The sequence below is a fragment of the Rattus rattus genome, chromosome 11 (assembly GCF_011064425.1).
Source record: "Rattus rattus isolate New Zealand chromosome 11, Rrattus_CSIRO_v1, whole genome shotgun sequence".
Lineage (NCBI taxonomy): Eukaryota > Metazoa > Chordata > Mammalia > Rodentia > Muridae > Rattus > Rattus rattus.
The window spans coordinates 22471841-22493473 of NC_046164.1; the positions used below are offsets into that span (position 1 = coordinate 22471841).

The 21633-nt window shown below is 45.3% G+C and overlaps 1 protein-coding gene across 3 annotated transcripts in view; it reads right to left on the reverse strand.

The window, feature by feature from the left end:
• Positions 1 to 2851: 2851 nt before the first annotated feature.
• The window catches only part of Smim14 (small integral membrane protein 14), a 48878-nt gene continuing 30096 nt past the window's right edge, over positions 2852 to 21633 (reverse strand). For all 3 annotated transcript variants that reach the window (XM_032915984.1, XM_032915985.1, XM_032915986.1), the window contains exons 3-5: positions 16748 to 16796; positions 8700 to 8842; positions 2852 to 6304 (exon numbers count right to left, since the gene is read on the reverse strand). In XM_032915984.1, the coding sequence (XP_032771875.1) occupies positions 6272 to 6304; positions 8700 to 8842; positions 16748 to 16796 (225 nt within the window). In that variant the 3' untranslated portion in view covers positions 2852 to 6271. The remainder of the gene's footprint in view (positions 6305 to 8699; positions 8843 to 16747; positions 16797 to 21633) is intronic.

Below are 21633 nucleotides of genomic sequence, written 5' to 3' on the forward strand. Positions count from 1 at the left end.
TGGGCGGCTGGCTCACTCAGGTTAGCCATCCTTCCTCTTCCTTCCTTCCTTCCTTTCTTTTGGGGTGTGTGGAGCTGGGTAGGAGTTAAGGCGGAGCTGCAGACCAACAGCCCCGCCCCCAATCTGTGCTTCCTGTCACAGCAACCAGAAAAACTGAGCCTTTTATCACCACTGCTAATCGCTTTATGCTCAGTGACTCCAAAGCTTGCGTTTGCCTTGTGAGGCCCTGTAAGGCAGACTTGGTTTCTGAGCTCCTCTGGCCCAGTCTTTTGATTTTATTCTGATCCCCTGGGAACAGCAACTCTATTTCAGTTACAGGCTCTCTGCACTTGTGGCTGCCATGTTTCCCAGACCATGGCATTGTGCAGGTCTCAGCTCAGATATCCTCTCAGAGAATTCCTGAAGTGATTACTGGCTCTTGAAATAGCCTACGCTCTTTGTTAGCTTTTGTACGGTCTGTACCTTGTAACTAGAAATAATTGTGTGTATGCATTGCTGGGAATTGAACTCGGGGCTTCGAACAGATCATTTTTCTTGATAACCAGCAAGTTCAGTTATGTGAAGAATTCATGCTAACATTTTAAAGCTTCTCTTTGTGACATATCAGCCTTATTATTAATTGCTGAAATAGATTTTAACTTCCCTAGAGACAGTGTCTTGCTTTGTGGCCCAAGCTAACCTTAAAGGTGGTCTTTCTGCGTCAGCCTGCTGAGGCGCGAGGCTCAGGTGAGCACGACCAGCTGACTGTCTTCTGAACTCCCTGGCCTGTGTGAGTTTTAACACACAGCTTCGTACCAATGGGATAGACTCCAGCCGGGGGCCACTGATGAAGGATAGCGTTTGTCTGCCTCACTCTCCCAACAGCAATTTTACACCATAAAATGCATTACTTCTAGGTACAGGAAAAATCCAAGCATTACTGTGTTAAAAGTAGTTCTACTGTAATGGGATTCGGTATCAGCTCATTCCAGCCCACGGGTATAAATCCTAGTGGTCAAGAAGGAATAGTTTTAGCTTGGGCTTTTTAGCTCTAGAATGAAACATTTTTCCTTTTTTTTTTTTTTTTTTTTTTTTTTTTTTTTGGGGAGCTGGGGACCCAACCAGGGCCTTGCGCTTGCTAGGCAAGTGCTCACCGCTGAGCTAAATCCCCAACCCCTAATGAAACATTTTTAACAACACTTTGCTTTCTTTGATTCAATGACTTAATTACATCAGCAGAGTTCATGTATGTTTTATGCTTTAGATTGTATTCCCATGTACTAGTTGGGTGTGCTTAAACACAGTCGCATTTGCAGCACTTGGAACATGAAGGCAGCAGGAGGGCAAGTGTTTGGTTTAGCTGCAAGACAATAACATCTATTGAAGCCCTTTCTCATCTGGTCTCTTAAGTCATGCAGATCCTACAAGTGCTGGCACATTTAATTCTGCAGTACAAGGCGGACCCACGAGCAGCCCATCAAGAATTTATACTGCACACCAAGCACTGACCGAAGGTGCCACCATTTCTACCTAGTAGAGCGAATTTCTCCCAGTGGGAACACAATAAAAATGTGCCGTGTCTGGTCCCCATGCTGTCCAACCACAGCAGTCTTAGTGTAAATGGAGCATTACAAGGTGGTTAGTCCAGGGACACTGACAAGTGGAACCCTAGAGTTTCATCAACTGGGCCTGCGCTTCTGCAGCTTTCCTGGGTCCTTGATCTACCTGTCACTGGTAACACAGCCCAGAATGGACACTGGGGAGCATTCTGATGCACAAGAGCTTCAAGCTACTGGTGACATAACCCTGGCCGTGTGGCCAAGTGCGACTTGGAATGTCTGATCTCTGTCTTCATCTGCGAGTGCTGGGATTAAAGGGATGAGCCACCATGTCTAGTTTTATGCAGTACTGGAGATTAAATCCCAAGCTGTGTGTGTGCATGAAGCAAGCTCTCTACTGACGACTGAGCTAGGTTCCCAGCCCCATACTCAGGAAACCTGAGACTGAACTAATGCCTCCAAGAAGTCACATACTTCACAAAATATGTTCTTGTTTCTGGTGTATGTTTGTGGACATGTATGTGCATGAACAGGTACACATGCAAGTTGCAAATAGGTGTGTGTGTAGGCCAGCAGTTGGTGTGTGTGTGTAGGCCAGCAGTTGGTGCACTCCTTCATCAGGCGTCTCACTTGACAGGGTCTCCCACTGGTTCTGTAGCTCACTGATCAGCCAGTGCAGCTAGCCAGCACCAGGTCCCCAGGACCCTCCTCTTCTGTCTCGCTGGCTGAGCCATCTCCTCAGCCCCATAAAATCTGTTGTGAATTTTTGTGGTGCTGAGGATGAACTGAGGACCTTTTGTCTACTAACCTAACCACCACTAACCTACATCAGCCTAGTGTCCTGTTTTTTACAAGGAATTTTTGTTCAACAATCTTCCTGCTTCAGCATTCCCAGTAGCTGGATCTTTTAGTACCATCTAAGATATTCAGGTAAGCTTGGCATTTATCTGCAACCCTAGCACCAGAGGGCTGGGCTACCTACTAAGACTGTCTCAAAAACATATCACACACAGAAGCTAGCACCAGGATCATGGAGCAGTTTTAACATTTCTCCACACTAGGTCCTTTTTAAATGTTTACACACAGTTACTAAAAAGTGCCTGGCTTATCAACTGTGGGTGACAGGACCCAGAGCTTCATGCGCAAAGACACTCTGACAGCTGGGCTCCGTCCAGAACTCTCATCTAAATATTTTCCTTACTTCTTGGGAACATTTTGAGTTGACAAGTTGTACCTAGAAATGTTAACATAGGGTCTTACCATTTATCTAATAGAGGGCATCTTTTCCCACAAAATTCAAACAGAAAACAAAGTGTTACTAACATTTTCTATTTATTCATTAATAAAAAGTGCATAGTACAAGCCCTTAACCCCAATCCAAGAACTCAGTAAAAGATTAACACCAAAGGCTAGATGGCATGGGCTGATTTGTTTGGCATGATTTAAACATTGAGAAATAGTACATCATATGACCCCTTTTCCTTTAACAAAATAATCATGGGACAAGTAATGATACACAGGATTCTTCACTGAGAAATGTAAGACTGTCCCTATCTTCTATTGCAACGACAAAATTTAAACCATTTGTCATTTTCCTTCTTCGAGTAGCTGTTTTGTGTTTTAAAGTGAGGTGGTCAAACTTAAGTACAAAATCACAGAGAGAGAGAGAGACAAACTTTCATTTAGGATGACAGACTTACACAATCCCTTTAAAGTCTAAGATATTGGTAATTCCATAAATGCTATCACAGACGCTAAATGAAACCATGGGGCAGTGCTGCTCAATGGCTACTCTGGAGAGCCTCTGTACATTGTAAAGTATGTGCTCTGAAGCGTGGGACAGTGTTTAGATACATGGTAAAATTGTTTGCTATAAACAGCCACGATGTTAACCTGTCCCATATGGAAAACAGAAAAACAGAACTACTAGATTTTGTATGAAACAGCGTGAAGGGAAGGGACTATCGGGTGAACTTTCTGGGTGGCGTGGATGGCCCGAAGTCAAGACTGTAAGCTTCTCTTGAGCTCTAAGAGAACTGTAGCTATGGCTCAAGTGAAGGCTTGCGAGTCAAATGAAGCTGTGGAATAGACTCGGCTTAAAGAAGAGAGTAACAAAGTATTAGCTGGGTTGATAGTGATATTCTATGCAAGATATCATCACTTTAGGAACATAGAATAAATCACCAAAGAAAACAAAAATAGCAAAGACTAAAGGTAAAACACAAGGCCAAATACTTCTCAGAGGAATTCAACTGTTAACAGGCACTGAAACGCCTGGATTGGGCCAGACGGTGGTGGCGCGCGCCTTTACTCCTAAGCCAGGGAGGCAGAAGCAGGTGATCTCCGAGCTTGAGGCCAGAGCTACACAGAGAAACTCTGTCTCCAATCAACAACAACAACAAAGTCTGGATCGGATTTTCTATACAACTGTGATCATACATACTTCTGGTACAAATGCCATTTCTATGTCAGAAAGTTAAGATCTTTACTGGGCTAAAAACAACTGAGGCTGTGTTACTAACTTAACAGAAGGTTTACATAGGAAAAAGCTATGATATTTAGACATAACTGCATGTGGTAGGAATGAATACCTAGAGTAAGAATCTACTCTTCCAGGTCTCTAATGCTAGATGTTCTGTACCCACATTTTCTTCACTAAAAAAATAATTTATTCTTATTTTATGCTCATTGGTCTTTTGCCTGCATGTATGCCTATGTGACGGTGTCAGAACCCCTGAAACTGGAGTTACAAACAGTTGTGAGCTGCCATGTGGTTGCTGGAAACTGAGCCTGGGTCCTCTGGTAGAAAGCCAGAGCTCTTAACCGCTGAGCCATCTCTCCAGCCTTGGACATTTTATTTTAATCCAAAGTAAAGTCTTAACTACTAGTGAAGCAGACTGGGCGAAGCCATCAGCAGTTGGAAAGCACTGCTGGGACGTGTGCAGCCTCCAGAGGCTGAGGGCAAGAGAAGAACGCTACAGCGCTTCAGCTCTACCTGAGGCCATTCCAGTTTTGCTCAGGTTAAGTCCCTCACCCCATTTTTTTTTCCTTTGTAAGCCAAGGTCTTCCCATGTAGCCCAACCTGATCTGAAATTTACTGTGTAGCCCTAGTCTGGTCTCAAGACTGCTACCATATCTGGCTTTTGTGTTAAACTGGCTACAGGCTATGAAGCAGGTAAGACTTCTAGGTGACCACAGCAAGAGAGAAATCCTTCACCCTGTGTTGTTCATTTGTTCAGGATTAACTTACCTGGTTAATCACTCCTTATAGATACAAGTAGCTGAGAGGTGGTTATATTATTTTTTAAGTGTGGAGCGCAAAGCCAAGTGAAGAGCATAAGTAGCCAGGATTACCATACAGGACAAAGAGATGCCCTTAACGATGCTTATGGGCCAGATCTTGATAACCAGTGCTTGGGGGGAATAAGCAGAATGGCACACAATGGGGCGGGTCCCAGGCCTGCCTGTGGTGCAATGTTGTAGAAGTTTATTTAGTCCACACAAAGCATTTCTGAGCTCCGTACAGTGACAGCCTAGACTGACCGAGGAGGGGTCAGCCTTACCTAGTTAACAAGATATGTTCTGGTCCCGACTAATCGCCTGCTGTGACTCCTAGAAGAGTTCAGGCCGTCCGTCCAGGCCTGTTTGAACGCAGTTTGCATTCACTGCTTCTGAGCCTCTTACTGGTTAAACACATTTTTAACATTTCAGTTACCAATGCTCCTTCCAACTCCAACGAATCTGCACTGTGACACTAAACAGAATTGAGCTGAGAGGTGACAAAATATTCTGGTTTGTCATTTTCCTCCTTTCCCTTGGAATAAACCAAGACCTCAGATTAGAGGCTTTTCTCCTCACAAGCCAGAAAGGCAACAAAAGACTCATTTTTTTTTAATTTAAAAAAAAGGAATGAAATTAAGTCATAGGTATTAAAATGTCAGCCCCACATACAGACATAAGACGATTTCACTGAACAGGGAAGTGTTAGGACGCAAGAGAAGCTTGCTGAAGAGGCACCCACCTGACAGACAAATACCACGAGCCGATAAGGCTAGCATACAGTGGCTTTCAATGACACACAATGGATTCTAAGCCAACCACTATATTAATCAATCATGTTTATTTAAAGTATTCTTAACATCAGAAATCTTTAACGGGAATTTAAAAAAAAAATCAGTAAACAACCAATTCGATTTTCCTATTCTAGCCATATAAGCCAGCTGGACTTTGTAAGGAAAATGTTCTGAAGCGTCACCGTCAAGGACTACAGAAAACTGCCACCCACAGATAAACCGCCACAGTAAGTGACTACAGCGTGGCTCTGTCACTCATACCAGACAACCCCAAATAAATACTTTATGAAAAGAATTAAAGTCTATCAAAACCACTTAAAATAGAATCTTAAATGCAGAAGTCTTAATTTTCCTTCAGTTGGGCCAGAAACCACCACAGACCCTACGGTCAGGGTTCCAGGGAGAATGAGTGGAATGTTTAAGCTCAGGCCAACCAACACAGCCCTCAACTTTTCAATAAAATCATTTACTCAGGTATACTGTAAATAAGAACTGTGGCAACACAGGAAGCAAAAGGCAGTTGGCAAGTGAAATTTCTACAAGCTCATGAAAACAATACCATCCAAACGGCAGATGGAAAAGGAGAAGACAGTTAGTGCCTGGTCATCTTCAGTCGTTCGGTCGTGCAGGGTGTCAATCACTGCTTCCCACACCAGGATGTTAGTCCACAGGAGGGGCTGGCGGGTCCTGTCCCTGGCATTAAAAAAGAGTGGGTTAGGTGACTTTAACACATCCCATGAGTAAAGAAGGAGCATGGCACCTGTCCCCACCCATAGCACACTAAATCTATACTTCCCGTCTTTGTGTTTTTACATGGGGAACATAAGATAAATACTATGGCTCGGCAGTGCTTGCCCCTTTCTTTCCTGTGGTACGGAAGGGAAGCTGCAACCATAATGGGGTTATCCTGACCACTGTGAGGCAGAGTCAAGCTTTCTGATAGTTTGATCGGCTGAGTGCAGTACACCCACAAGTGGAGACTTCTGTTCTCACTGGGGAATGTCTATCAGAATGTGACTCCTGTGCTTATGTGGCACCCATCATGCCACTGTAAGGGAAGCTGGCCTTACAAGGAAGCCTGTAGTAAAAGGGAAGAAACTGGATATGCACACGTGTGTGTGTGTGTGTGTGTGTGTGTGTGTGTGTGTGTGTGTGTGTGTGTGTGTGTGTGTGGCATGTAGGTAGGTAGGTAGGTAAGGTAGGTAGGTAGGTAGGTATTTAGACTGGGTCTCATGTATCTTATCTCAGAGGTTGCCATAGTACACACTGGTCAAGACCTCCTACCAACTGAGCTATATCCTCAGCCCAGAAACCGGGTTTACAATAGCACTGCTAGTTTTTTTCCTTTTTGGGACATTGGGGGTTTGCTAGGTAGCCTATATGCTGGGTTACAGTTGTGTACAAGCAGAGTTTGCTTCACACTGCTGAACTTTCTCAATGCTGAACATAACTGAATTTTTGGTGTGTAAACAAATAAATCCACTTACTTAATCAACTTTATACTAGTTTTTGCAACTTGCAACAGCAAGCATTTAAGCTAAAAGATGAAAGCTACGATGAACCATGCAGGCTGAGAGAAGAGGATCAAGGGTTTGAGGCTAGCGTGAGCTACAAAATGAGTTCAAGGCTAGGTGGGCCACGGTAAGACTTTATTCAAAGGGGGAGGGGAGAGGAGGGAATGGAGCTTTTAGCATTGCCAGGAAGGCTTTATTTACTTAGCTGGCAAGCTCTGTAAGGCGAGCAGCCTTTCTATTGAGGTTTGGTTTTTTTCTGTTCCTTGCTTAGGACACAGAGACTATTTGTTCCTAGGACCTATAAGGTCCGTCATTGTAAAGGCTTCTCTGTCAGGTTAAGTTGGATTTCTTTCTCTAAACACTGGAGAAATTGCTCCCTGACACAAAAGTAATAAAGGTGTACACAGACTGTAAGGCACGGGGAAAGGCTGAGAAAGAAATACTTTTTACATTTGCAAGTTTTTAATGCACATTCCCCTTTCCAAGAAAAGCCTAAATAAGTAAAGCTTTCTCTCCTTTTCTTCTAAGACATACGGAGTCTCACTGAGTGGAGCAGGCGAGCCTTGCTGCAAATGAAAACCTGTGTACCAGTAAAGCCACTTTAGCTAGCTCGGCACCGGCATGTCTGCACACTCTCTTCCTAGAAGCTCCCGGGTGCAGGCCAACCCTCACTGTATGCCTGCTTTCCTCGCATACAAAGAATTACTTATAGATTCTAACATTAACAACGTAAGGCTGCACATTGTGCAGGCTGAGTAACAGGATGGAGTAATTTGGTGCTCCAACATGTTGTTTGATTAGGAGACAGGGTTTCCCACAGGAAAGCAAGCCAGGCTCTGACTCGCTCTGTAGCAAAGGATGACTGTCAGTTTTAGATGACGCCCTCCTCCTCCCTGTGCTGGCATTACTGCGTGTGCCACCACACCCTGTTTATGAGGTGTTGGGGAGCCAAGGCAGGGCTTCATACACGCTAGACAAGCAAGCAGTCTACACACTATGCCAGATCCCTATCGATGGATGATGGTCACAGGTGAGCAACATTACATTTATAGCCAGACACAGAGGCTTTACTAAACAGATTGCTACATGTTCCTAGCCTGAAAACTTTTTTCTTAATTATTTTTATTTTTATTTTATGTACACATTTTGCCTACATGTTATGCCTGCGGGAGGGTGTCAGATTCCCCAGAACTGGAGCTACAGACAGTTGTGAGCTGCCATGTGGGTACTAGGAATTGAACCCGGGCCTCTAGAAGAACAGTCATTGCCGAGAGTCATCTCTCCAGCTCAACTCTTTTCCTGGATGCTGTGTAATTTATAGATACCCATGCTTGTGGCAGCCCTCCTGGCACAGCCTCCCAAGAATGGGGATTACAGACAGGAACCACGCCCAGCTCTGCTTTTGGTTTTTGTTTTTTATGTTCGTCTCCACAGAAGACAACTGGGGACTGAAAACTTTATTATGAATACTGAAAGGACTCAGTGCAAGAATTAAATCTCCTCTTGATAACTTCGGTATTTCAGTCAAAGCCAACACGCCATGCCACCCATAAGGAATCAGCAGTGACTCTTACACTGTGAGGACTGGAGGGCTTTCCAGGAAGGCTGGAGCCTCTCAGGTTAGAAGGCCTGAGTAGGAAAAGGAGCACGGCGATCACCATCCAGGCCATCAAGATCACAGTGATGCTGATGCCACTGTCGCCGGAGGGTCCTGGCACTAAGGACAAACAGAAAGAGCATCTATAGTGAAACTGCATCCTGACTGAAACACCGAGAGACAACCTAAAGCCGGTCACCTTGCTGGCTTTAAAAATCACGTTCAGAAAACCACGGATAATTTAAGTATTGCTATCAACTAGTCGATTTCAATTCCCCCTGAAGCAACAAAATCTACAGCCACAAACCCAACTGTAACAGACTTTGACCTGTCTCATAGTACTTTACAGTATTATTCATTTTTTATTATGTGTGCGTATGTCTCTGTGTGGATATGAGCATGCCACACGTACGGGTGCCTGTGGAGGCCAAAGGAGTTGGCTTCCCAGAGCCGTGGTCATAGGCAAGCTGTGTGCTAAAGAGTTAGCAGTGTATGCCCTTAACCACAGAGGCGCCTGTCCAGCCCCCTGTAGTAAGTTAGTAATTTGTGTTAACAGAATCCTGAGCGCTCAGGGGCAGTTAGGGACACATCGCTTCGATGCTCCATGGCCTACACACATTCAACAGTTTTGCAATGATTTGCAAGGATCATGGACTCTGGAAACAACAAATGCATAGATCTGCTGAGATCTAAAGAAGCGGATTAAGAATGGCTAATGGAGGGCTGGAACCATGACTCGGGGTTAAGAACATTTGCTGCTCTTGCAGGGAGAGGATCCCGGTTCAGTTCAGCACCCACAGTGGTGGCTCACAACTAACCATCTCTAAGTCTATTTCCGGGCGTCCAACACTCTCCTCTGACCTCCACAGGCATCACGGACATATATGTAGGCAAAGCATAAATAAATACATCCACAAGAATTTTAAAGAATACGCAATAGTAGGCATGGTGGCGCATGCCTTTAACCCCAGGACTCAGGACAGAGACGGGTGGATTTCTCAGTCTTAGGGCAGCCTCATCTACAGAGAGTTCCAGGTCAGTGAGGGCTAGATAGTAAGTCTATGTCCAAATAATAAAAACAAGGCAAACAGGTTGGGGGATTTAGCTCAGTGGTAGAGCGCTTGCCTAGCAAGCTAAGGCCCTGGGTTCGGTCCCCAGCTCCGAAAAAAAAAAAAAAAAAAAAAAAACAAGGCAAACAAAAACTCTAAAAAAACCAAACAAACAAAACAAAAAACAAAAAACAAAACACTCAATTTTCAGAAACTACAATTACAGACCAGACTTAAAATGGCCTGTCAATGTGACGCTAGTGACAGGACGCTGAGACTAAGCTCACACACTGTAATACATTCCATGGGCCCAGGGCTCACTCACGGTGCTAGCGGCTGAACCGCTGGGTACAAGAGGAGGTAGATGGCAGTGCGGTTTCAGTCCTAACCTCAGTCACTTTCTGAGCAACGGCTAACTCGGTGGGGCAGGGGTCACCAAACTGTATGCTTTCTGGGCACTGTTCCTTTCTTCCTGTGTCGGATGCTGTGTGCTGAAGGCAGGACCTCGCCATTCCAGACAATTGGTATATCACTTTGCCACACCCAAACCCCATAGCACATGTCCCTTGTTCCCTTCCTTACTCTAAACGTTGTGGGGCCTTAACGTTTTCATTACATCTACTCTTTGACCTCTGTGGAGTAGCACGTGTCAGGTCCCAGGATAACTTTCAGGGTCTAGGTCTCTCTTTTCACTGTGTGGGCTCCTGGGATTGAACTCATAAGCCTGGGTGGTTCGGTGCTTTTATCCACTGAGCCACCTGACTTGAACTTTGTTAGATCCTTTTCCTCTCACACAGGATCTATCCATTATCCTCAAGTCTCCAGGGCAGCCGAGGCTCGCCTCAAACTCCTGGTTTCCCTTCTAACTCCCAGACAAGTATGTGTCGTCATACCCCAAAATACCAGAAACACAACATCTCTGCTGACCCACCCAGTGACTAAGCCTACTGACTGAGCTCTGAGGACGCTGGTCTGACCTTTGCCAGGGTGACTTGGACAAGCTTCCCTAATCTTCACTTTCTCCAACATTATCTTTCCTAGTCACTTCATTCCTTCTTCTCCAGCCAATGTTTCCCTCGCCTGACTGCACATCAGGAAGCCTGTGACCTACAGCACAGATTTTGAGGCCCTGTGTCCGACCATCTGACTCAGGAGCACAGGGCTGCCGGCTAGTTTTGGGTTTAAAGACTTCCCATGTATGTATGATGTGACGCCAAGTCAAACTTCTGTGGCAGGAGTACAGAAAGGAGTCCTCCACAGTCCTCCTACCCTCTGCCTTGCCCAGCATGACAACCAACCTCCCATTTACTCTCCTCCTCCTCCTCCTCTCTCTCTCTCTCTCTCTCTCCTGTAACAAGCCAATTGCTTCTGCTACTGTCCTGCGATCTCTTCAAAACATCACAGCATTTCACAGTTAAAAGAATGGTTTGCCTAAGCTATTAACTTTTTAAGAGCAGAGACTGTTTGATGGCTATTTGATCTTGGTGCCTTGGTTTCTTTATCTGTGAAAGTTAAACATCCCCATCACCTCGTAGAGGAGCAACGGGTAAGGGATGGGCAGGACACAACAGAATGGCATGCTACCTAGAATGGCATGCAGCAAACAGGGAAAGCCATGAGAAGGCAGGCAGCAAACTCCCTCCACTTCAAAGTCTAAATAGATGTGACTTTCCTGACCCTCACTGGGCGAGCCCTTTACCCCTGAAACCCTATCCCCATACTCCTTTGTGGGGTGTAGAAGGGAAACGTGCCATGGCACCCTCTGGAGAGACCAGAAGATAACTTGAGAGTCAGCTATCAGTTTTAAGGTTTATTTACTCTAATGTTAATCATACAGTTGGTCTCAGGACCACGGGTACAACATGAGGGCTGCTGGAGGTGAGATGGTTGTATATGAGTGTCCTGAGGACCACGGGACGTGAGGTCTGCTGGAGAGGGGACTGAGCTGTGAAGTCTTAAATATCCTGTGCTGGGAGAAATGCCTGTGGAGGGCATGGAAAGGTGTGTGACAGCAATCCTTAAGAAAGGTTAAAGGGGGGCTGGAGAGATGGCTCAGCGGTTAAGAGCACAGACTGCTCTTCCAGAGGTCCTGAGTTCAAATCCCAGCAACCACATGGTGGCTCACAACCATCTGTCATAGGATCTGATGCCCTCTTCTGGTGTGTCTGAAGACAGCCACAGTGTACTTACATATAATAAATAAATTTAAAAAAAAAAGATGTTTAAAAAAAAAAGGTTAAAGGTTGTCTGTGTGTGTGTGTGTGTGTGTGTGTGTGTGTGTGTGTGTGTGTGTGTGTGTACACGTGTGCACATCTGTGTGGGTGCCAGAAGAGGGCATCAGATGCCCTGGAGCTAGAGTGGAAGGTGCTTGTGAGCTGCCTGTCATGGGATCTGGAACTGAACTCAGGTCCTCTGCAAGAGCAGCAAGCGTTCCTAACTGCTGAGCCATCACTTTAGCCCTGTACCAAAGCTTCTAACTGAGGGAATGTCAACATCTAGTCTGATTCCTTTTTATTTAAAAATTACATTATTGTGTATGTATGTGTGTAAGCACACATGTTGAGGTTTGAGGACAACTTGAGAAAGTTAGTTCTCTTCTTCCACAGTGTGTGGTGGGGGGAGTCCCAGGGAACTGAACTTAGATCATCAAACTCGCAGCTTTATCTGCTGGGCCATCCTACTGGCCCTTGCTTGTATTGAGATCTCATGTATCTAGGCTGGCCTCAAATACGCTGCTCTGCAGCCATGGCTGGCCTGAACCGTCCTGTTTCTAGACTGCAGGCCTGGGCTGCTTCCTCCTGGTTTGCTGAATTTTAGAAAATAATTATGGTCCCACTCTAGAAAGTTATTTGGTGTCCCAGTAAGACTTACTGGAGACCCAGTAAGACTCCACAGGCCAGAGGTCAAACAGCAGGTGAAGAGGACGTAATGAAAGCAGAGGAAAGTGCTGCGCAGGATTAAACACACACACGAGAGGACTGAGGAGGGCAGGTGCAGTGGGCCAAGCAGAGAGAAGGACAGAAGGCTCACAGCCAGCCTGAGCTGGACAGTGAGTTTGAAGCCAGCCTAGCACACAGTGAGACCACAGACACAGGCTAAAAGTGTACTTCAGTGGTAGAGCACTTGCCTAGTGTGCATGTGGGTTTGATCTGCAGCACCGTAAGAAAGAAACAATAGTCTTTTTAGAATATTCTACAAAGCCCCAAAACGTTCTCCATGTTCTGACAAACCTCTGAACTGTCTTTAAAAGTGGTTCTATGGAAAGCCTAGAAATGTTCTTCAGATGGCTGTCTGCCTTCTGTAACGAGAAAACCATGTCCAGTGGGAACTACAAATGCAGGGGCTAGAGAAAGGTGCCAACGCATGCCAGGGTCTAGATCTAGACTGGGAAAACTGCCAGCAGAAATAGGAAGGAGGTGGGGTTGGGGATTTAGCTCAGTGGTAGAGCACTTGCCTAGGAAGCGCAAGGCCCTGGGTTCGGTCCCCAGCTCCGAAAAAAAGAAAAAAAAAAAAAAAAAGAAATAGGAAGGAGGGAGATCACTGCCTTGATGTTGGGAATCTAGACCGTAGAAGTCTGCCTCCAACTATCCCTGCCTTCAAGGAGCTTAGAAGCAAGACTGACATAAGATGCCCAAGTCTAGGTACATAGTTGCTAGACACAGGGCAACCGAGGGTTACACTGAGAGGGTAACGTGTTCACAAAATGTAGACTGAATTAAGCCAGCAGGACAAGGCATCCCAGCTCTAAGCTTGATGACCTGAATTTGGCTTCCGTCCCCTAATATAACCAATATATATTATATAATTTTATATATCAAATGTAGAGTGAGATGGAGCTGTGAGCAATGTGTTTACTGCTAACTACTGCAACTGGAGTGAAGCTCAGAAGCCAGGTGAGATCCAGAGACCAGAGACTCAGTCACAGAAGCAGCCTGTCACAGCCTGAGCACAGGTCTCATGGGTAATAACAATGGCTTCCTATTATGCATCCAACAGAAAACCCCTGAAAAGTTTTAGGTGAAAAGAAACCAAAAGCGAACTCTTACTTTTTCAAGCCAAGTATTATGAAAAACAGAGCAACAGGGAGATAAACTGGGAGAGAGTTAAGAACATATAAGGTTGGGCATGATGACACTTACCTTTGATCCCCACTTGGGAGGCTGAGGCAGGCAGATCTTTGTGAATCTGAGGCCAGCAGGTTATACACACTGAGTTCTAGACCAACCAAGGCTACATAGTTAAAGCCCTGTCTCAAACAAACAGAACCTATTCTAATAGCCTAGATGAGAGATGGTGGGGTTGGGGATTTAGCTCAGTGGTAGAGCGCTTGCCTAGCAAGCACAAGGCCCTGGGTTTAGTCTCCAGCTCCGAAAAAAAAAAAAAAAAAAACGAGAGAGATGGTGAACAGGGAGGAACAGAATGGGGTGCTATCAAGTACAGTTTTGGCTACATCCTGAAGGTAGAGCTAATGGATAGACCTGAGAGCCAAGGGTTGCCTTCAGAACAGAGCTACCACGCACTTACAGGAAAGACAAAAGAAGACAAGCAGCAGCGGTAGAGCTACTAGCAACTCAATTCCGAAGATGATGGGTTTGAGATTGCCTATGAAGCACCACAGTGGCCATGACCACAAGACAATCACCAGCACACACATAACGAGTCATGAGACTTGGGAACATCATCAAGGGAGTGTAGGAAAGGAGCAGTTTCAGGGACTGAGCTCATGAGGCCAGAGAGGATAAAGAAAACAGAGCAGCTGAAGAGAGAGTAATTGAAAAGTTACCACTGGAGGGGAAATATGGCTACAGAGTTGGAAAAACTGTAAGGCTGAGTAATTACAGGTTCTGAGTAGATAAACAAAGGCTTTATCTAGAAACAGGAAAAGATAGGAATTCATGTCAAGGGTTGTGCTAGGTAGGAAGCTGTAGCAATTAGGTGCTTGTTGTGCCAACATGAGGCTCTGGGCTCAATCCAAAGCCATGTGAAAAAGGAGGCCATGGCGTACTTACAATCCCAGTGCTGGGGAAGGGAGCGGGGAAGGGAACCGGGGAGTCCCTCCCTGGGGTGCACTAGCTGACCAAGCAGCAGACTGTACTCAGTGAGCCCCAGGTCCCACTGAGAGACCCTGGTTTTTTTGAAAGGTGGAAGGCTTACAAGGGACATCTGCGATGGACACCTGGCATGTGCACCAGCACAAAGGCGCTCCTGCACACACAAACACCTGTCGCAAAGTACTGATGCACAACCTAATCCTATCACCCGAGAGGTAGGGCAGAGGCCAGAGCTCAAGGAGTTAAGGGCCAGCCTGGTTTATGGTTATGTAATGGACTCCAGGCTGGCCAAGACTACAGAGAAAGACATTGTCTCAAGGTAAGCAAGTAATAAAACAAACAAAGATGTCATAAGTTAAGTTTCAATGAAAACAAGTAAATAATATAAAGTGGCAGAGAATTATCAAAGAGAAAAACTACTGGTGCCTTGAGCAACCATGCAAGCAAACTAAAACTTCGAACTTAAAAACCCCAGCCATATTCACTGACTAATGCTGGCCTCTAACTCACTAAGTAGCAGAGACTGACCCTGCACTCCTGACCCTTCAGCCTTTGCCTCCTCAGTGCTGAGATTATAGGTATCTGTAGGTATGTATATATATAGGACTGTATACACAGGAATGTATATATAGATATGTATCCCCGGTAGGCTTTGTTTATTTGGTGCTGGAGGTCAAATCTGGTACTTCATATATGCTAAAATAGCAGAATTGAGAGGACCTGCCTCAAAGACATAACATGTAGAGTGATTAAAGGATATTCTCAGTGTCTTCTCTTGCGGTCTTCTCACACACACACACACACACACACACACACACACACACACACACACACACACACACACACACTTGGTGTCTGATGCTAAATTAAACAACTGACCTATTAGTAAATGTAATTTGGGCCTGGGCTATGGAGTATTGTCTACCATGGGCAAAACACAAGGTAACAAAACAGCACCACGGGCTGGAGAGATGGCTCAGTGGTTAAGAGCACTGATTGTTCTCTCAGAGGTCCTGAGTTCAAATCCCAGCAACCCATGGTGGCTCACAACCATCTGTAATGGGATCTGATGCCCTCTTCTGGTGTGTCTGAAGACATCGACAGTGTACTCATATGTATAAAATAAAAATAAGCATTTAAAAAAACCCAAACCAAACAAACAAACAAGAAAGCCAGCACTACTCGTTAAGAGAAAACAACATAATCTGGTAACCAAAGCCTTCAGATGTGTGCAGGAGACCTCAGAATGGCCGAAATATGCTTTTCAATTATGAAAAAAAAAAAAAAACTGAGCTGGAAGTGATTTAGAAATAGCAAATTAAAGGCAAACTCCCATGAACAGGTTTTTCTGTCTAATGATGTTAGATCAATTCATTACTGAAAACAGATCTAAAGTAGAAAAATGTAAATTTCCTTCACAAATTCCCTCCCATGCGTTTCCTCCCACACTCTCTCTCCTACCCTTGGAAGCCCAGAACCCCTTTAATCCTATTGTTCTCCCACAAACTTAGGTTTTTAGCTAAGAAGTTATAAAGGAAGTGTTGTGGGTTTTTTTAAACATGGAGTCTTGACATGGAGCTCAGGATAGCCTAGAGTTCACCATTGTCCTGCCTCAGCCTTCCCTCCATGTAGGATTTCAGGTATGCACTACCACAGCAAGAGCTGGGTTAGTGACTCTTCCTCGAGGAGCCCATAACCTGCCCTTGAGGCAGACAGAACATTTTGAATACATCAAGTAGCAAGCATCCAGGGAGAGCCCTTACCTTAAAGGAAGCTAATCGGCCATAATAACACATACTTAACATCCCAGCACCGTGGGAGGTAGAGGCTAAGCAGTCAGAGGTTCAAGGCCAGCCTGGGCTATGAGAAACGTTTTTGCCTGCATGGGCCCCAGGTCCACCCTCCTGCTGCCCACTGCTACTTACATTCCCGAAGGCATTCTGTGTCGGTGCAGTAGGACTGGGACTGCCGGAGCTGCAGTAACAGAAAGGACAGTTAGCTGCTGAGTCAGCAACACGGCAGGGGCAGGGCTAGATGGACATGTAGTATTAGAACTACCTCAGCATGCATGCAGCCTGCATGTAATTCCTCCCACCAGATAATAAATAAGCAAATCCTTTTAAGTTTAGACACATTTATGTGTTTTGCCTGCATGTTTGTCTGTGTATCACAGATATGCCAGGTGCCCAACAGAAGTCAGAACCAGGCATCGGACCCCTGGGATGTGCTACTATGTGTGCTTTAGGAATTGAACCCAAGTCCGGTCCTCTGGAAGGGCAGCCAGTGCTCTTAACCTGCTGAGCCATCTCTCTAAGCCCTTTATTTTCTTGTGACAGGTTCTCAAACTCACTACAGAGTAGATGACCAGAACTCCAATCCTCTTTGTCTCTACCTCCCCAAGGCTGGAGTGAAGAGCAGGTCACTTTTCAATGTCATCTCATTATGAATGACTCCCTCTTACATTGTCACTGACCCACCCTGCATCTGTTTGCACAGCAACCTACAGAACAACTGCTAGTCTGGCTAAGCATGGGTGCCGCAGAATGAAAGGCACCGCCTTAAAGTCAGGTTAGGCAACGTTCTAGTGTTTCAAGACTTTGTGCAGATTACTTGACACCTCCAAGTTTTAGTTCTTTTCTCCTATTAACATGGGAACAAGAAAACTACCTACTTATCAGGGGACCATCAGGGATTAGCACAGACAACACAAGTGAGACGCATTAACAGCCCAATAACACTATGGTCACCGTGTACTACAGAAGTACGATCTCATCCCAGCAGGGCTGCACTAACCACCAGACTGTTCTAAGATGATCAGTCTGGCGGAGTCAAAACAGAAGAAAAAAGAGCGGGGTTGGGGATTTAGCTCAGCGGTAGAGCACTTGCCAAGCAAGCGCAAGGCCCTGGGTTCGGTCCCCAATCCAAAAAAAAAAAAAAAAAAAAAAAGGCGTACACCATCCCTGCCTGGCCTACTAAGTCTTTAAAAGTAAGGTGAAGGGAATGAAGATGAAACTCAGTGTCAGAAGACAGCTCTACACCTCTGTGCACACATACACACACTCAAACATAGACCTAAACAACTTAAAACAAATTTGGGGGCAGTGGGAGACAGGGTTTCTGAAGTCTGGGCTACCCTGAAACTCATTCTGTAGATCAGACTGGCCTCAAACTCAAGAGATTTGGCAGCAGCTGCCTCCCAAGTGCCAAGAGTAAAAAAGTGTACCACCACTGCCTGGCCATTTAAAATATTTTTTATTTTGTTTATTTTTTTCTCTCTTCCTTCCTTACTTTTCTTTTTCCTAAGACTGATATGTAGCCCTGGATAGTCCAGAAGTTTCCATGTAGACCAGACTGGTGACAAACTCAGACCCACTTGCCTCTTAAATAATGGGATTAAAGGTGTGCATGAAGCACCATGGCCACCTTCAAAGACATCTTTAAAAAGAGAACTACCCACATTTCATTAAGTTACAAGAGAGATAAAGGAAAACAAAAAAGCCTTCAAGTTTATACTTCTAAGTCCATGTATCTTTCGAGAACTTTCATCACTAAGGGAAGATATTCTATACCAAGAGGCCATAGAAGAAGTAGGTTAAAAAGTGGGGAGACAAGGAAAAGGAGCTGGTGAGATGGGCTCAGTGGTTAAGAGCACTGACTGCTCTTCAATAGGTCTTGAGTTCAATCCCAGCAACCACGTGGCTCACAACCATCTGTACTGGGATCTGCTGCCCTCTTCTGGTGTGACTGAAGTGTGCTCACAGACATACAATGGTACTGTCGTCTTCCTACTTGTGCAGTACATAAACTGCCTATGACACAGCGAGCGAGCGAGCGCCTATTTCAGCTGAAAGGGACTCTTGGTACATCTATTCTCATCCATTTTATTTTAGAAAACATTTCACAAGCCAGGTAGGGTGGCTCACACCTTTAGGCCAAGCACTGGGCAAGTTCTACACAGCAAATTCTAGGCTTGCTGGGGCCATAAACCCTGTCTCAAAAAAGACAAACGGGGGATGGAGAGATGGCTCAGTGGTTAAGAGCACTGACTGCTCTTCCTGAGGTCCTGAGTTCAAATCCCAGCAACCACATGGTGGCTCACAACCATCTGTAATGAGATTTGATGCCCTCTTCTGGTGTGTTTGAAGACAGCTACAGTGTACTCACATATAATAAATAAATAAATAAAAAGACAGACAGACAGACAGACAGACAGAAAGGATTTAATAAATGAAGCCTAAAGGATTACACTGGGAAAGAGAAGGACACAGTCCATTGTGAGGATTTGGTATGGTGTATGAGGATACACGCATTTGCTTGCCCATGCCTGCACAACTGGGGACCAAAGGATAACACTGGGTGTCTCTATTGTTCTCCAATTCAATTTTAGAGACAAAGTCTCTTACTAAACCTGGAACTTTATGACCAGGTTAGCCCACAGTGATGCTTCAGAGCCTGCCACTCTCTGTCCCCACAGCAGAGCTTGGGGAGGGAGTGACAGACATGGTCCAGCATGCATGGTTTTGTACATGGACCTGGGATCTGAACCTAGGTCCTTGTGCTTATGTACCCCACTGAGCCATCTTGACAGCCACCATTTTTTAAAAGTGTTTCTCACACACACACACACACACACACACACACACACACACACACACACACACACACACACACACACACACACACACACACACACACACACACACACACACACACACACACACACACACGGACACCACACACACACACACACACACACACACACACACACACACACACATGCACACACACACACACACACACACACACACCACACACACACACACACACACACACACACACACACACACACACACACACGCACATTTTGCACACACACAACGAACGTTTTTTTGTTCTTTTTTTTGGAGCTGGGGACCAACCAGGGCCCTTTGGCTTCCTAAGGCAAGCTCTACCACTGAGCTAAATCCCCAACCCCTCACACACGAACGTTTTTAAACATTCCTTAAACAAATGTATATTCAATACTCACACATCTGGGAGACAGGGGAGGAGAAAGGAAAGGAGTCTTGAATGCATGTAACTCAATTGTATAATTAAGTCAAGAGCGCCACAACCTGGGCGTTCTCTGTATTGCAGTTACAAACAACTCCAAACCGAAACCTAGAGTTTACAACAGGCCAGGAAGGATACCCCATCCTAACCCACGGGCCCAATGCAGGGAAAAGGGGTGAAAAATAGGCATCGTTGCCTGAATAGGAAAACCCACCAATCACTGGACATGAAAACACACAAATCCCTGAGCTCCCCAAGCTCAGGACTTGAAACCAGAGCAGTCCTCAATCTGGAAATCTCTGCCCCTAAGAAATTCTATATAAGCCCTGCCCTTTGTCCAGTTCCCTGCTGTCCATTCTGGGGAGCAGAGGGCAGCCATACCTGGATGCATCCGTCCATACCCTAGACCTCCAATAAATCCCTCTTCTGAGATTTGCTACCTGGTGTGACTCATCAGAAGAAGCCAGGAAGAGAAGGGAAGAAGCAAACAAGCTGGGGCTCCTGAGCTCCTCAGCTGGGCTTGGAGAAGCCACGCCTCTGCTGAGGAGGATTTCTTCCTCTCAGGGCTGTGTGGCTCCTGAGCTCCCGGGTCTCAGGGTGCCCTTCCACTGGGACACCTTCTCTCAGAGCTGTACGATTCCTAGATTGGAGTCACAGGATACCCTTCCATCCGTGCAGAAACACAATGACTATGCGCAGTCAGGGTTTCAGGGTTTCTAGTGAAAGCAATGTATTTGATCCTGCCCTTTTGCTGATTTTCTTCTGGTAGTTTTGAATATATTTTGTTCATTTACTTTTGTGTTTTTAAAGACTTATTTATTTATCTGAGTACACTGTAGCTGTCTTCAGACACACCAGAAGAGGCATCAGATCCCACTACAGATGGTTGTGAGCCACCATGTGGTTGATGGGAATTGAACTCAGGACCTGGGGAAGAGCAATCAGTGCTCTTAACCTCTAAGCCATCTCTCCAGCCCACTCATTTACTTTGTAAAGGTGATGATTTAGTGTGAAAGAATCAAGATATTCAGCACACTTGTCTTCCTCTAGCATTACTCCCCCATTTGAATGACAGCGTTTATCACATTCTCCCTCTTCTGCCTTGCAAGGTTTCCTTAAGCATTTTTTGTAATTCTGGTCTTTTCGTCATGAATTCCCTTACCCTATCCTTATCATAGACAGTCTTAACTCATCTGTGCTGAGTACCCTGGATAGTTCTCTACCAACCTGACACAAACCTAGACACATCTGGGAAGAGAATCTCAGCTGAGAAAATGCCTCCATGTGGGCTATGCCATCCCTGCATTCTACAAGAAAGAAGGCTGAGCAAGCCATAGGAAACAAGGCAGGAAGAGCCCCTCAACAGCCTCTGCTTCAATTCCTGCCTCCAGGTTCCTTCCCTGATTTCTCTTAATTTGACTACAAAATGTAAACCGAAATAAACTCTTTCTTCCCCAATGTGCTTTGGGCTCGGTGTTTTATTACAGCAATAGGAACCCTAAAGAAGACACAAGGTATTGAGGATCTTGGTTGATAGTTTCTTTTAAAGCAGTGGTTCCCAACCTTCCTAATGCTGCGATCCTTTAATTCAGTTCCTCATGTAGTAGTGACACCGACCATAAAATTGTTTTCATTGCTATTTCATAACCACAGTTTTTGCTGTTTTGAATTGAAGTGTAAATATATATGTGACCCCCAAAGGGGATGAGACACACAGGTTGAGACCTGCTGTTTTAGAGACTGCTTTCCTAGCATTTAG